The 16,632-nt window shown below is 43.2% G+C and overlaps 1 protein-coding gene across 3 annotated transcripts in view; it reads left to right on the plus strand.

The window, feature by feature from the left end:
• Positions 1-16,632, plus strand: part of GTF2E1 (general transcription factor IIE subunit 1) — an 89,003-nt gene that overhangs the window by 12,835 nt on the left and 59,536 nt on the right. For all 3 annotated transcript variants that reach the window (XM_074974720.1, XM_074974710.1, XM_074974699.1), the window contains exon 2: positions 6,217-6,694. In XM_074974720.1, the coding sequence (XP_074830821.1) occupies positions 6,247-6,694 (448 nt within the window). In that variant the 5' untranslated portion in view covers positions 6,217-6,246. The remainder of the gene's footprint in view (positions 1-6,216; positions 6,695-16,632) is intronic.

A 16,632-nucleotide genomic window follows, 5' to 3' on the forward strand; every position in this document is an offset into this window, starting at 1 on the left:
TTCATCCTCCTCCTTTACTTGTGGTCTGTCTGCTCTGGAAGTGGAAGGTGACAGAGAGGACTCATGGAAGTGAACACCAAGACAGGTAAAACTGTCTCCTGATGGTGAAATATCCCAATTTAAATTCCCTTGGATTAAGAAAATATGTCTCGTGAACAATACCAGGTTTACTATGACGCCCATGTCAGGTTCACCCTGGGAAGGGGCCCATAATGACTCTAGCACCGGGGCTGCGGCAGGAGAAGGGACACAGAGCTCCAGCCCCAGGGCCATGGTAGGGGGTGCAGAGACATTTATCCTAATTACGTTTATGAACAGCCATCAGCTGGAAAGTAGCTCTCCTTAACTGGAAAGAAGAGATCTTTATGAGCAAGGCCGGATTAACCGTTTTGGGCTTGGTGCCAAACATATTTGTGGGCCCCCTTGGGGAACAAACTTGGTCCCTGGATCCCACTTCCAGCCCCGCCTGCTATAGTGGGGGCTTGAGACGTCCTCTAATCGTGGGGTTGCATGTGGGTTGACAGGTCCTTGAGCCCTGGGGCTGTAGCAGGGGGGCAGAGAGAAAGTGCAACTTTCAAATGTAGATTTTTTTTTATTTTATTTTATTTTTTACATAAGTGCACTCAAATATAAAACAATGTAAAATGTCTTATTTACCTTGCAATGCTGGCTACAAAAGTACCATGTGAATGCCTGTTCTCACTTTCAGGTGACATAATTAAGAAGCGGGCAGCATTATCTCCTGCAAATGTAAACAAACTTGTTTGTCTTAGCAATTGGCTGAACAAGAAGTAGGACTGAATGGACTTGTAGACTCTAAAGTTTTATATTGTTTTGTTTTTGAGTGCAGTTATGTAACAAAACAAATCTACGTGTGTAAATTACACTTTCGGGATAAAGAGACTGCACTACAGTCCATTGAAAAATATTTTTTTTTTTTGGGTTTTTACAGTGCCAATATTTGTAATAAAAATAATATAAAGTGAGCACTGTACACTTTGTATTCTGTCTTGTAATTGAAATCAATATATTTGAAAATGTAGAAAAACATCAAAAATATTTATAATAATAGAATACCAATTTAAATTTAATAGTGCGATTAAAACTGCAATTAATCACAAATATTTTTTAATCGAGTTAATTTGTTTTGAGTTAATCACGTGAGTTAACTGCGATTAATTGACAACCCTAGCAATAGCCAATTTAGAACATTTTGAATGTGTAGTTGGGATTACGTTTTCCAATGTGTATTACTTTGCATTTATCAACATTGAATTTCATCTATCATTTTGATGCCCAGTCACCCAGTTTTGTGAGATTCCTTTGTAACTCTTCGCAGTCTGTTTTGGCCTTACCTGTCTTGAGTAATTTTATGTCATCTGCAAACTTTGCTGCCTCACTGTTTACTCCTTTTTCCAGATCAGTTACGAATATGTTGAACAGCATTGGTCCCAGTACAGATACCTGGGGGACCCCCCCATTTATTCTCTCTATTCTGAAAACTGAGCATTTATTCCTACCCTTTGTTTCCTATCTTTTTAATCAGTTAATGATCCATGAGAGGACCTTCCCTCTTATCCCAAGACTGCTTACTTTGCTTACGAGACTTTGGTGAGGGACCTTGTCAAAGGCTTTTTGAAAGTCTAAGTACACTATATCCACTGGATCACCCTTGTCCACATGTTTGTCGACCTCTTTGAGAGAATTCTAATAGATTGGTGAGGCATGATTTTCCTTTACAGAAGCTGTGTTGAATCTTCCCCAACAAATTGTGTTCAACTATGTGTCTGATAATTCTGTTCTTCACTATAGTTTCAACCAGTTTGCCTGGTACTGAAGTTAGGCTTACTGGCCTGTAATTGCCAGGATTGCCTCTGGAGCTTTTTTTAAAAATTGGCATCACATTAGCTATTCTCCAGTCATCTGGTACAGAAGTTAATTTAAGTGATAGGTTACATACAATTTCATATACGACTTCCTTTAGAAATCTTGGGTGAATACCATCTGGTCCTGGTGACATATTACTTTTTAATTTATCACTTAAATGTCCTGTATTGACACCTCAATCTGGGACAGTTCCTCAGATTTGTCACCTAAAAAGTATGGCTGAGGTGTGGGAATCTCCTGCACATCCTCTACAGTAGCAGTTTTCAAACTGTGGGTCGGGACCCCAAAGTGGGTCACAACTGTATTTTAATGGGGTCGCTAGGGCTGGATTAGATTTACTGGGGCCTGGGGCCAAAGCCCAAGGGTTTCAGCCCTGGGCAATAGGGCTCAGGTTACAGGCTCCCTGCCTGGAGCTGAAGCCCTTTGGCTTTGTGCCCCCCTCCCCCCATCCCAGGGCGGTGTGGCTTGGGCAGGCTCAAGTTTCAGTTCCCCCCTCCTGGGGTCATGTAGTAATTTTTGTTATCAGAAGGGGGTTGCGGTGCACTGAAGTTTGAGAACCCCTGCTCTACAGTGTAGATTGATGCAGATAATTCTTTTAGCTTTTCCATGCTGGTCTTGTCTTCCCTGAGTGCTTGTTTAGCACCTCAGTCATCCAGTGACTCCACTGATTGGTTTGCAGGATTCCTGCTTCTGATGTATTTAAAAAAAAATCTGCTGTTAGTTTGTGTGTCTTTTGCTAGTTGCTCTTCAAATTCTTTTTTGGGCTGCCAAATCATACTTTTACACTTGACTTGCCAGAGTTTATGCAACTTTCTATTTTCCTCCATAGGATTTGACTTCCAATTCTTAAAGGATGCCTTTTTGCCTCTAACAGCCTCTTTTACTCTGTTTGGTTTTTGGTTTTTTTGTTTTTGTTTTGGTCTTCTTGCTGTTTTTTTTTATTTGGGGTATACATTTAATCTGAGCCTCTATTATGGTGTTTTTTAAAACGTTTTCGTGCAGCTTGCAGGCATTTTACTCTTGTGACTGTTCTTTTCAATTTCCATTTAAGTAGCTTCCTCATTTTTGTGTGGTTCCCCTTCTTGAAGTTAAATGCTACTGTGGTGAGTTTCTTTGGTCCCCCCCCCCCCCCCCCGCGGATGTTTGTTGCTATTACCAAGCTGTACCTATATTCACCTCTTGAACCAGATCCTGTGCTCCACTTAGAACTAAATCGAGAATTGCCTCTTCCTTTGTGGGTTCCAGGATTAGCTGCTCCAAGAAGCAGTCGTTAATGGTGTCTAAAAATTTTATATCTGCGTCATGTCCTGAGGTGACATATACCAGTCAATATGGGGATAGTTGAAATCCCCCATTATTATTGAGTTTTCTATTTTTATAGCTCTTTAATCTCCCTGAGTATTTCATAGTCACCATAATCATCTTGGTCACGTGGTCAGTAGTATGTTCTTACTGCTATACTCTTGTTGATCAAACATGGAATGTCTATCGATAGAGATTCTGTGGTACAGTTTGATTCATTTAAGATTTTTACTATATTTGTGTCATAAACATACAGCTAAGGGTAGCATAAAATCCCTCCTTTACCTGTAAGGGGTTAAGAAGCTCAAATAACCTGGTTGGCACCTGACCAAAAGGACAAATTAGGGAAGAAGATCCTTTCAGATCTGTGGGGGGAGGTTTTGTTTTGCGCTCTCTTTGTTGCTCTCTCTTGGACAGAGAGGGACCAGGGTAGGAAAAACCATCTCCTAAAACCCTACTTGAAATAAGCATCCAAGATTACAAAAATTGTAAGTAATAGCAAGGAAATGTGTTAGCTTATTTTTTGTTTTAGCTTGTGAATTTTCCCTGTGCTAAGAAGGAGGTTTATTCCTGTTTTTTGTAACTTTAAAGTTTTGCCTAGAGGGGAATCCTGATGGGTTTTTAGTGACCTAAAAACCCAAGTGTCTGGTCTGTGCTCACCTTGTTTACCTAGTTGGTTGGTATATTATTCTCAAGCCTCCCCAGGAAAGGGGGTGAAGGGACTTGGGGGGATATTTTGGGGAAACAGGAACTCCAAGTGGTCCGTTTCCTGAATCTTTGTCTAACTCACTTGGTGGCAGCAGCAGAAACCGTCCAAGGACAAGGAAGGATTTGTGCCTTGGGGAAGTTTTTGAAATAAGCTTAGGGGGTCTTTCATTCGTGTCCCCACATCTGTACCCCAGAGTTCAGAGTGGGGAGGGAACCCTGACAATTTGACTCTATGCTTTCTTTCTCATATAATGCTACACCCCCACCCGTACAACCTACTCTCATCCCTATATATTTTGAATTCTGGTATTAGTGTCCCATTGATTACCATTGTTCCACCAAGTTTCTGTGATGCCTATTATAGCAATATCTTCATTTAATACCAGGCACTCGAGTTCACCCATCTTACTATTTAGATTTCTGGCATATGTATACAAGCACTTATAGAATTTGTCAATCTTTAGTTGTCTTCCTTCATGTGATGTAATTGAATGGGACTCCTTTTCGTTTGAATGTTTCTCTTCAGTTCCCATTTGTACTTTATCAACTTCTGTCCTACTAACGAAGGATACAGAGGATCCCCGTTAAGAGTTCCTCCCCTAAGGGATGTCTCTGTCCAAACTGTGTGCTCCTCTGTACCTGTTAGCTTTCCCCCGCCCTTAATTTAAACACTCTTCTGTGAGCCTCTTTAATTTTATATGCCAGCAATTTGGTTCCATTTTGGTTTAGGTGGAACCTATCTTTCCTGGAAAGGCTCCTCCTTTCACAAAAGGTTCTCCAGTTCCTAATAAATCTAAAACCCTCCTCCATACACCATTGTTTCATCCACGCATTGAAGCCCTGCCATTCTAACTGGCCTTGATGGTAGAATTGAAAGCATTTCAGAGAATGCTACCATGGAGCTCCTGGACTTGAATCTCTTATCTAGCAACCTAAATTTGGCCTCCAGGACCTCTCTCCTACTTTTCCCTTTGTCGTTGATGCCTACATGAACCACATCACTGGCTCCTCCCCAGCAGTGCACATAAGTCTGTCTAGATGTCTTGAGAGACCTGCAACCTTCGTACCTGGCAAGCAATTCATCATGCGGTTCTCTTGGTCATCACAGACCCAACTATCTATATTTCTAATGATCAAATCCCCCATTACTATTACTGGTCTCTGCCTAACAACTGAGGTCCCTTCCCCCAGTGTGTGAGGATACCATGACATCATCTGGAAGAGGGGTCCCAACTATGAGATCATTTCCCTCCGCTCCACTTTAATGTTCTCCTTCCCTGAGACTTTCATCCTCCTCAACAGCACAGAGGCAGTAGAACCACTCTACTGTGTCCCAGAAAGTCTCGTCTTTGTACCTCTCGTAGCTCCTCCAGTTCAGCTACTCTGGCCTCAAGAGCCTGTGATACAAACTGCTTGCATTGACTACATACATACGCCTCCTGCCCATAAGGCAGGTAATCGTACATGCTGTATTCAGTGCAATAAAATGGGTAGGCTCCGCTTGGCTGCTAGGCTTCTGCCTGCATTAGTTTTACTCCTGCAGCTATTTTCTGGGCGGGGGGGGGGGGGGAGTGTTTATTGGCCTACATTTAGAGAATGGAGATGTATCTGGCTCTCGCGCTCCCTCTCTAAACTCCCCTGATAGTCCTCTGGTTGCTTAGAAGCTGGCTTTTTAACCCCCAATTCTCCTTGAGTAGCCCCATCCACTGGTTTACAGATCCTAAAGGGTTTAGGGATCAAAGCTCTCAGCTTTGCCTGGCAGGCCTTAGGCTCAGCACATGGTGCCCCAACCAGACCACACTATAAACTGCAGGCAGGCACACTGCAAGCACACAGACAGACAACAAACTCACCTCAAGCATCATGTTATCACTCCTCCTTCCCCTGGAGAACTCCCTCATTAAACTCTCTCCAAATGTCCAACTGTGACTTATTTCTGTGTGATGATATGTCTCATTGTAGTCTCTTGGTGCTTGCTTCCTAATTGTAAGTCTCAGCTGATCATGTAGCTCTATAAAAGCTCAAAAGCAAGAGATATTTAATGTTACAGCAGAGCAGGTGGAACTGAAATCTATTAGGTGGTATGGTAGAAAAAAATCACCAACATTTTCCCATTTTGCAGTGGAAACTGTGCACTGTCTAATCGTACTGTGCTGTTAGTTGCATTATTAATACCTGAAGAGAGTGTTGAGGGATGGGGAAGGGGAAATGAAAAACTATTATTTTTAGTGGTCCTTCCTTTTTTAGGTTTTGGTAACCTGGATCAAAACTGTTTAAGTGAGGGGAAATAATTTATAGTCCATCTTCTTTTCCTTGCAGTATACATGAAGCTTCAGTGTCATACCTGATATGACAGACCCAGACGTCCTCACTGAAGTCCCAGCGGCTCTGAAGCGCCTTGCCAAGTATGTGGTGCGTGGTTTTTATGGCATTGAACATGCTTTGGCACTGGACATCCTCATCCGGAATCCTTGCGTAAAGGAGGAGGACATGTTGGAGCTGCTGAAGTTTGATCGGAAGCAACTGCGGGCAGTTCTCAACACGCTGAAGGGGGACAAGTTCATCAAATGCAGGATGAGAGTGGAGACAGCTCCGGATGGCAAAACCACCCGGCACAACTACTACTTCATCAATTATCGCCTGCTGGTCAATGTGGTGAAGTACAAGCTGGACCACATGAGGAGGAGGATTGAGACAGACGAGAGAGACTCCACCAATCGTGCCTCCTTCAAATGTCCTATTTGTTTCAGCACCTTCACAGACTTGGAGGCCAATCAGCTGTTTGATCCCATGACCGGTATGGTGGAAGCATCAAATGCTTTTGTTTTTTCTTTCATCATTTAGGGTCCAGAATTTCAGGAAATGCAGTGCTTTTCAGTAGTGAAACATACTTCAGTGATTGTGATCTTTCTCCTGGGTTATCCTGGAGCTGGGGGCACTGTGCTTCAAGAGGTGCTAATATTGGAATGAAGTACAAAAGTCAAACCCAAAGTCCTTATCGTTTGTAATCAAAGATTCCATGTTGCTTCTTGAAATTTCAACGTGGGTAATTACATGGTCTTATTAGTTTTTCCCTTTCAGTTTGAATAGAACATGGTATTCTTTCCTTCCTGACCTCAACTGTTCTGTAGTGTTGCTGAAAGATATTAAACAATTGCCACCTTTTGCCCCAGTGGTTGGCTGTGTTTTGGTGATGGCTGCAGTATTACTTATATAGTTGTACAATCAAGGAGCAGTATTTATAAAGTAAATACTTGTAAGGATGTTTGGGTAAAAGGCAGTATAGAAATGAAAGCTCAGTATCACAATCAAATTCAAAGGAGAAGAAAGCAGTGTGTCCTTGTTGGTAGTAAGTAGCCTTTCACCACATGCTGCTCTTGCCTGTACATAAGAACGGCTATACTGGGTCAGACCAAAGGTCCATTTAGCCTGGTATCCTGTCTTCCGACAGTGGCCAATGCCAGGTGCTCCAGAGGGAATGAACAGAACAGGTAATCATCAAGTGATCCATCCGCTGTTGCCCATTCCCAGCTTCTAGCAAACAGGCTAGGGCAGAGGTGGGCAAACTATGGCCTGCGGGACCATCCTGCCCGGCCCCTGAGCTCCCGACCAGGGAGGCTAGCCCCCGGCCCCTCCCCTGCTGTCCCCTCTCCCCTGGAGTTACGCCGCCGCGTGGGCAGTGCGGCTTCCGGCCGCCCACCTCCCAGGCTTTCCAATAAGCCTGTCCTGCTCATCTGAGTGGTGTGGTAAGGGGGAGGGGGGGTTGGATAAGGGGCAGGAGGTCCTGGGGGACAGTCAGGGGACAAGGAGCAGTTGGATGGGGTAGAGGTTGGGGCGGGGGTGCTCAGGGAACAGGGGGGGTTGGATAGGGGTTCTGGGGGGGCAGTTAGGGATGGGGGTCCCGGCAGGGGGCAGTCAAGGGACAAGGAGTGGGGGGTTGGATGGGTCAGGGGTTCCGGGGCGGGGGTGTGGATAGGGGTTGGGGCAGTCAGGGGACAGGGAGCAGGGGGGGGGGTCCCCGGACGAGGCGGTCCGGGACAAGGAGCCGAGGGGGTTGGATGGGTCGGCGGTTCTGAGGGGGCAGTCAGGGGACAGGAAGTGGGAGGGGGTGGATGGGAGGCGGGGGCCAGGCAGTTTACGGAGGCACAGCCTTCCCTACCCAGCCCTCCATAGAATCATAGAATATCAGGGTTGGAAGGGACCTCAGGAGGTCATCTAGTCCAACCCCCTGCTCCAAGCAGGACCGATCCCCGACTAAATCATCCCAGCCAGGGCTTTGTCAAGCCTGACCTTAAAAACTTCTAGGGAAGGAGATTCCACCACCTCCCTAGGTAACGCATTCCAGTGTTTCACCACCCTCGTAGTGAAAGAGTTTTTCCTAATATCCAACGTAAATCTCTCCCAGTGCAACTTGAGACCATTTCTCCTTGTTCTGTCATCTGCTACCACTGAGAACAGTCTAGAGCCATCCTCTTTGGAACCCCCTTTCAGGTAGTTGAAAGCAACTATCAAATCCTCCCTCATTCTTCTCTTCTGAAGACTAAACATCCCCAGTTCCCTCAGCCTCTCCCCATAAGTCATGTGTTCCAGACCCTTAATCATTTTTGTAGCCCTCCGCTGGACTCTCTCCAATTTATCCACATCCTTCTTGTAGTGTGGGGCCCAAAACTGGACACAGTACTCCAGATGAGGCCTCACCAATGTCGAATAGAGGGGAACAATCACGTCCCTCGATTTGCTCGCTATGCCCCTACTTATACATCCCAAAATGCCATTGGCCTTCTTGGCAACAAGGGCACACTGTTGACTCATATCCAACTTCTAATCCACTGTAACCCCTAGGTCCTTTTCTGCAGTACTGCTGCCTAGCCATTCGGTCCCTAGTCTGTAGCGGTGCATGGGATTCTTCCGTCCTAAGTGCAGGACTCTGCACTTGTCCTTGTTGAACCTCATCAGATTTCTTTTGGCCCAGTCCTTCAATTTGTCTAGGTCCCTCTGTATCCTATCCCTACCCTCCAGCATATCTACCACTCCTCCATACCTTTTTGCAACCCCGATGTGGCCCTTGGGCCAAAAAGTTTGCCCACCCCTGGGCTAGGGACATCATCACTGCCCATCCTGGCTAATAGCCATTTATGGACCTATCCTCCATGAATTTATCTAGTTCATTTTTGAACCCTGTTACAGTTTTGGCCTTCACAACATCCTCTGGCAAGGAGTTCCACGGACTGATTGGGTGTTGTGTGGAAAAAATATTTCCTTTTGTTTGTTTTAAACCTGCTGCCTATTAATTTCATTTGGTGACCCATAGTTCTTGTGTTTGAGAAGGAGTAAATAACACTTCCTTATTTACTTCACACCCGTCATGATGATATAGACCTCTGTCATATCCCCTCTTAATTGTCTGCTTTTCAAGCTTAAAAGTACCAGTCTTATTAGTCTCTCCTCATACCCCTAATTCCATACCCTTAATCATTTTTGTTGCCCTTTTCTGAACCTTTTCCAAGTCCAATATATATATTTTTTGAGATGGGGTGATCACATCTGTACACAATATTCAAGATGTGGGCTTACCATGGATTTATGTAGAGGCAATATGATATTTTCTGTCTTATTATCTGTTCCTTTCTTGATGATTCCCAACATTCTGTTTTCTTTTTTGACTGCCTCTGCACATTAAGTGGATGTTTTCAGAAAACTATCCACAATGACTCCAAGATCTCTCTGAGTGGTAACAGCTAATTTAGACCCCTTCATTTTATTTGTATAGTTGGATTATGTTTTCCAATGTACATTACTTTGCATTTATCAGTATTGTGGTTGGTTGTGTGTGGTTTACTGTTAGGATCTATTGGGGTAACAATGGAACCAGTCAGGAAAGTAAAAAAAGAAATATATTACTGTTTAAAGTCAGTCATTAAATAAATCTGCCAGATTTGTCCATGATTGAGGGTAAACAAGATTTTTCTTTGTGTGATTGCCCACATGGTATTCCACTTTTGATGCACAACTTTTAAACAGGCTGGGTTTTTTGCCACGGGCTGTATCTCGGGAACTCTTTGGTTTAAATGTCCCCAAATTTGGCTCGTTAACAGAATCCCATGTGTAAATGATACACATCAAATTTCAGGGCAATCTGAGTAAAGAGTTGAGCTTTAAACAGAAAGCTGATCTTAACCTTAACTATCATGGGGTTGTCACCCTGCTGTAGTGTAGCTGGAGGTAGAGATGAAAATGGCAGATAGCTAAAGTAAAGCACTATCTCTTACAGAGGCTTCTGGGGGAAAATGTTAATCTTTTGTTCTGTGACCTTTTAAAACCATGCAATCTGCAGAAATGTACTTTCTACAGGCAAAGTGTTGCAAGATTGTCAGAATCTAAATAACTCAGTACCATCTCCTCAAATAGATTTTTTAGTACATAAGAGAAAACACAAGGCATTAAATATCCGCAAGTACATTCTGTTGTTCATGTGGGTCAGCCACATGCTATATGTAAGAGTACAAGCTTCAGTGTTTTCTTAACCGGTAGAGGGAGATGCTCTGTTCTGTCTGGAGACAGTGGTTGGAGAAGATGAATTTGTTAACCGTTACCAACATAGAAAAGCATTTGATAGCTTTGTTTTCTGTAGCTCAGGTTAATCGAGTCTGGATGGGTGATGCACACCTTTGATGTTTCTTCCCCCTTCTCATAGCCCAATCATATTTGTGAATCTGACATAGTGTAACATTCAGTTGTCAGATTCAAGGTTAATCTGAAAGAAAAATTACGTGACTAGAAACTGCAAGGGAGAGTGGGTTGTGGTGAGGGAGAGACAGAAGCTAGAGATCCCACATTGAATTTAACAGACTTGTGTTGGGCTCTGTTTATTTATAGTACTCAATTGAAGCACTGCATTTTATTGAAAAACTAAGCTGTGTCAGAGTATTTAGCAGGATAATATTTGAATTTGGTTTTGAAGCTAGAAAGAAAACAAATCTAAGGTTCCCTGTGGTTGAAGAGAGAGAGCTTTTTCTCTCCTCCTTCCCCCTTCTCTACCCCCCCCCCCCATCATATTCACATAATCCTTTATTGTACCACATTGCTTTCTATTTTTATTATTGTGAGAAAAATCTTAAGGTAAACATATTGCATTATTGGGTTGGCTTTATGTTCTAGTACAGAATGGGACATCCACCCATAGACGGGGCAATGGCTTATTTTAAAAATTAGATTGAACAAGACACTAAAGAAGGTACTATAAAGGGTAGCCATTGGAAAGGGGATGGAGTAGATGCCCGGATAGGTTTCTTCCATCACTATATTCTCCTGCTATATGGAATCGGAAGTAGTTGACCCTTTCCTCCCTGACTCTTTGCTCTTGCATTCATAATAATAATCTTGGTGCTATTTTAGTGTTGTCAGTTTCCTGCATGGTAGCAGTGGCATATTGTTAATATAGTTAAATGAAATTTAAGCTGTGTAAAGAGGGGGAGATATAAATGTTAAAATGAAAATCAGTGGAGTCTTTTTTTAAAAAAAGAATAAATTTCAGTCCTGCACTGCATATTCTTGTGCTTAACAGCAACATTCCACTGTATAACGCACTTAGTTTGCTTTTCTCTAGCACCTTTCAAACTCCAGCTTTCTCAAAGCACCTTGAGCTAAGGTAAGGCAGTAACTGTGGAACTGAGCTCTCGTGTGGCCTGGAATGTCTTATTGAGGAAAGGGATTTTGACCAAACTCCTGTTGTGCCTTGAGCATCTCAACTCTTAAAATCCCATAATTTCTCTGAGTGCCCAGCTTCTCACTTCATTCCCTCCAGAGTATTCTAAACACATCTGCCAAAAGCCTCTGTCTTCCCTCACTATTCAGTCTCCCCACTTTCTCACTCAGACCCTGCACTAAAGCCCACCCACCCATTTCCCTTTCTTGTGGTGCCCATTCTCATCTCTTCTCATTTTTGATGGTCTCCCTTGTCCACTTCTCACTCCATGTCTCTTCATTCTGCTCTCTCCCATCCTACCTTTTAAAAAAAAAAAAAAATTACTAAGACCCATGTGTTCCATGAAGCTGTGTAACTAGCCTTTTCTTTATTCGGTATATTATTTATTCATAACCTTAGCCCGCAAGATCTTTGGAGCAGGTATTGTGGCTGTATTTTCTCTACTGTACAGGGCCATGTACATATTATATATCAATGATTTAAAAAAAACAACCAACTCTACAACCTCCAGCAGGGCTCAAAAATTCATTTGTTTGCTCATCACTGGCATGTCAGAAATTTTTCCTGGAAAGGGCTCTAAGCCTTCCCCTTCTGAAGAACTTCAGTTTCTATTTTTAAATTTTTCACCATCATGGTTGCAAAGATAGCTTTCCATTTGTGACCTTAATGTAAACTAATGCAGTGTTACCACAGCTTAAGGGTCTTTGTCACTGATCAGAGCTATGTCAGGTAGCAGGTAGAGACTCTGCTCACTTTCACCGCTCAGAAATGAAATTGGTAATCATGTCAGTTTCACTCTGCTTCAGATTGGCAAATCTCTGAGCTACACCTAAAGACAAATGGGGAAATTCATACTGTAGATAAGGCACACACATTTAACACTAATGGTAATGCTTAGAATGACTCAAGGGATGTGGTAGATTGTCCATTACTTGAAATCCTTAAATCAAGATTGTATGTCTGTCTGAAAGATATACTTCAGTTTAACCACAAGGTATTGGACATTCAGGAATTAGTGGGTGCAAGTTTATAGTTAGCACTATGCAGAATGTCAAATGGCCTTCTTGGCCTTACAGTTATGATTCACTGGAGCTGTTGCTCATAGAGTCCTGGTGGCCATCCTCTCATATTTTGAAGTGATGTCTGTGACATTACCCAGGGTACAATCTGGACTGATGAACAGCTGCGTCCACTCAGTTCTCCAACCTGGGGTGACTTTTATACTGCTTCGCTGTGAGAGTAACCACTCTTGGTCTGCTCACACAAAGTCTCCCAAATGTAATTTAGTCCCAGTTATTGTATATGAGTGCTATAGCTAGCCACTCCTGAATTACACTGCAGAGCAACACCAGCAAGCTTCCAGTCCCAGACTTTCCCCAGAAATGTATGTCTTGTAGTGCCCAGTTCCCTCTTGAACAGTAAATCCTGTTATCTCAAATACTTTCGCAAACACTTCAGTACAAACACATTGTTTTAGCTAAAACAAATATATTATCTACAAAAGATAAATTTTAAATGAATATAAGTAATGAGGCATAAAAGTCAGAATTAGTTACAAGAAAATAAAGGTAAAGCACAACTAATGCCTACCTTAACACTCTACATGAATTCAAAGCAAAGTCTCTCTCACCACATGTTTCTGCAGTCTTACTGGCTAACTTCCTTTCAGTCAGGATCCCTCCCCTGGTCCAAAGCTGTTTCCTTTCTTCTTTAGTTGTTGTGGATGCTGTGGGTAGAGAGAAAGGGAGGAATAATTTGGGGCATCTGCTCTCCCTTCTTACAGTTCTTTCTGTTCTTCGAGAATCATCTCCAGCTAAGGTTCAGGAGACAGAAAGTCTGTGTGGACATGAACCCCAAGTTGTTCCTGGGTCAAGATGTAGTGTTTTTTTTTTTGTTTTGTTTTTTTTGCCCATGCCCTCTTTCCTGCCAAAGAATGGCCACTTAATCAGGTGATGGTTCATTTGGTTTTGTTGACACCTGGCTCAGGTGTTGGCTAGCGTTTTGTCTCTGGGGAACTGGTTTGTGACTGCTCCCCAGACTTGAAGCATGTCTTTCAGTAATAGCATGCAATAGAATCTTATAGCTTTGTAACAGTGTTGCCATACACATTTTACCAGGACAATAATGGTCAGCAAATGATGAGTTTTCAAATGATACCTTACATAAGGACAGCCATACTGGGTCAGAACAAAGGTCCATCTAGCCCAGGATCCTATCTTCCGACAGTCAGGTGCTTCAGAGGGAATGAACAGAATAGGTAATCATTGAGTGATCCATCCCCTGTGTCCACTCACAAGGCATACTTTATACGAAATATAACATAGTCCTGTAAAAGGATGAACATAGGGGTACAGACTGTCACAACATCTGGCTGGTATGTCTAATCTTCACAGCTATAAAGCATCTGCTAAAGTTTTCATGCCATGACCTACAGTGTTCACGCCATGTCTGTCTGGGTGAGTTTTGTCAATACAAGCACAGAAAATATTTGCCACGTACACCCCTCTCTTGGCTTTACAAATCCAAACACACACAAATGGAAAGATGTCCCTAACCCTTTTGTGAATATTGCTAAGCCATTGCCACTTCAGTGGAAAAGGTTGTTCCTGCAGCTTTCTTGCCTTTTATTATTCTGCTGACTCTCTGTTCTTTTGAAGGTGCATGCTTGGTAATACCGTCTCCCAAGTGTGTCATCCTTTTAGACATGGAAATCTGTTTAGATGTCAGATCAAGAACACACATGGAATCCTGTTACTTGTGTTGCAGTAGATTGTATTGTTGGATTCGTATTTAAACTTATAGCATGCAAGGCTAGTCAGTGTCCACGCTGATGCTAAAAACTTACTGTGCTGTGAAGGGGCTTAGATTTGGGGGACAGGACTAAAGCACTAGATTTTAGCCAGTAGTGGGGTCTTTTGTTACAGTGATAAATATTTGAGCCAGCATTGGCAGTAGGAGGAAATATGGGAGGCTCCTGAAATACAACACACCTAGAAAGGATGGCAGAGTCAGGATTATAGCATCTTGAAATTTAAAGTAGACCTATAAGGGAGTAAAGCATTGAGATTACCCTATATAACATGGTAGGGTAGGTGAGATTACCCTATATAACATGATAAAGGCCTAATCCTTATAAAGTGGATGACTGATTAGCGATGTATGAGTTATATAAAAGTAGGTTTGTAGGCCTGCAAAATTATGTGGTTGTTATAACCTTTTAGAGATGGGGAAAGTGCAAACAAAGGTTCCGGGGAAAGAATACTAACATCTGGTCATTCTGTTACTAAGTTTTTGTAGTGTCTAAAGTAAACAAGTAAAGTCCCTGTCAAATAATAGGATGGATAATTTTCTTTATGATAAAAAGGGGAACAACGTGTTACGTAAGTTATTGTGTAATTTGTAACATCATGTATGGCAATAACTATGTCCCAAAAGTAAAAGAAGGATTTGGAGTAGTGAATGAGAAGGAGTGTTGATAAAAGATTATGCAATATTGTGTATAAAAGATCATGTCGGAAATGAGAATCTCTGCCTTTCTCCTTGTAAATATAGCCAGTTCACTGGCTTGCTACATTCCACCTGGTCCCTGGGGTGTAACACTCTGTACCTGTGTAAATACAACCTGGTCCTTGGATTTGAGAACTCACTGTAAGGAGCGGTTTTTCTGCTTTCTATGGGTTTGAGGTAACCTGTGGGCCTGGTGGAATTGGTCCTGAAATATCCTTAAAAGACCCATTGAATTCCATGTTCTCCGTCTTCGTTGTCTCCATTACTGAATGTCCCTGGCAAGAAAGGCATACAGATGACTATATTGGTGATAAGGTTCAGTGTGCGTGCATGTCTCCAGCTCTGAGATGAAATTTGAATTGTTCAGGCATGTAGGTGTATACGTGTGAATTTGGGAATCTTGCTGCTAGATCTTTTTGCTGTTGATCACCAAATCTGCTGGGCAGACTCCAAGAGATTGCAGGGTGAATGGAAATGGCTCTGGTTCTTCTCATACCAAACCAAGAGAGGGTTATAATAGGCAACAAATACTGTATCTTCAAAACCCTCTATGTGGCATTCCACAAGGCTTAATTTTCTCCCCTATTTTTTCAATACAGGGTATGGGAGGATAATGTTGAGGCAACGGATGACACCTACCTCTAAATCACCTTTATATCCAATATAACCAGCACCATCTTCTCAGCTAGGCATTGAGAAAGCTGGATCAGCATCTGTATGAAAGGCAAGTGTCTGAAACTGAACGCAGACAAGTGGAGCAAGGGAAGCATTTGTATTTTCCTCTTCTATAACAGTACCCTCTGTTGAGGGCTCGTGCTGTCAGATTATGTCCGTTCAGTGTTGGTGGCCTTTTAGACAGTGCTGTTAGAGCCTACATAGCTACAACTATGAAAAATATCCTTTTAGGTCTCTGGCTCTCCAGAAGGCACTGCCTCTCCCCTCCAACGCTCTTATACTTCACCTTGGCCACTCTGATCCATGCCAGGTCCCACTGTGTCTGCATTACAAAAAATAACCACCACTTATGTGCCAGTTGGGGGAGTTTGTGGGCCTCAAACCGAGGCTAAGAAATTTAATGGATGATGCAGACTAAACTCAACTGAAATCGCTATCGATAGTATCTCCAGGTCAGGAGTGAGGAATACTTAAAGGATGGCACAAAGGCAGCTTGCCGTGCTGCTACCCATGGTATACCTGTTTGTGACTAAGTAGAGGGCTTTGATCTCCAGGGCTGTCAGTCTGGAACTTCTTACGGGCAACAGTATCACAGGCCAGGGGAGACGGAGCCTCCCCAAATAGCCAGGCGTGGCCCCGCCCATGCTGTAACACCAGGCCCCCTCCTGCTTTCTGCCCTTCCTCCCCTGGCCCAGGGATGGAGGTGCCGGGGCTGGGGCCTCGCCACCGGCACGGTGCTCCAGAGCTGGGGACACGCCACCTGTCTGGGGCTGGGGGCTGCGCCGCCCATCCAGTGCTCTGGAGCTGGGGGCGCTTGAGTGGCCTGGGGTGCGGAGGGGCCAGCAGCT

This window comes from Natator depressus, chromosome 1 (genome assembly GCF_965152275.1).
Source record: "Natator depressus isolate rNatDep1 chromosome 1, rNatDep2.hap1, whole genome shotgun sequence".
NCBI lineage: Eukaryota > Metazoa > Chordata > Testudines > Cheloniidae > Natator > Natator depressus.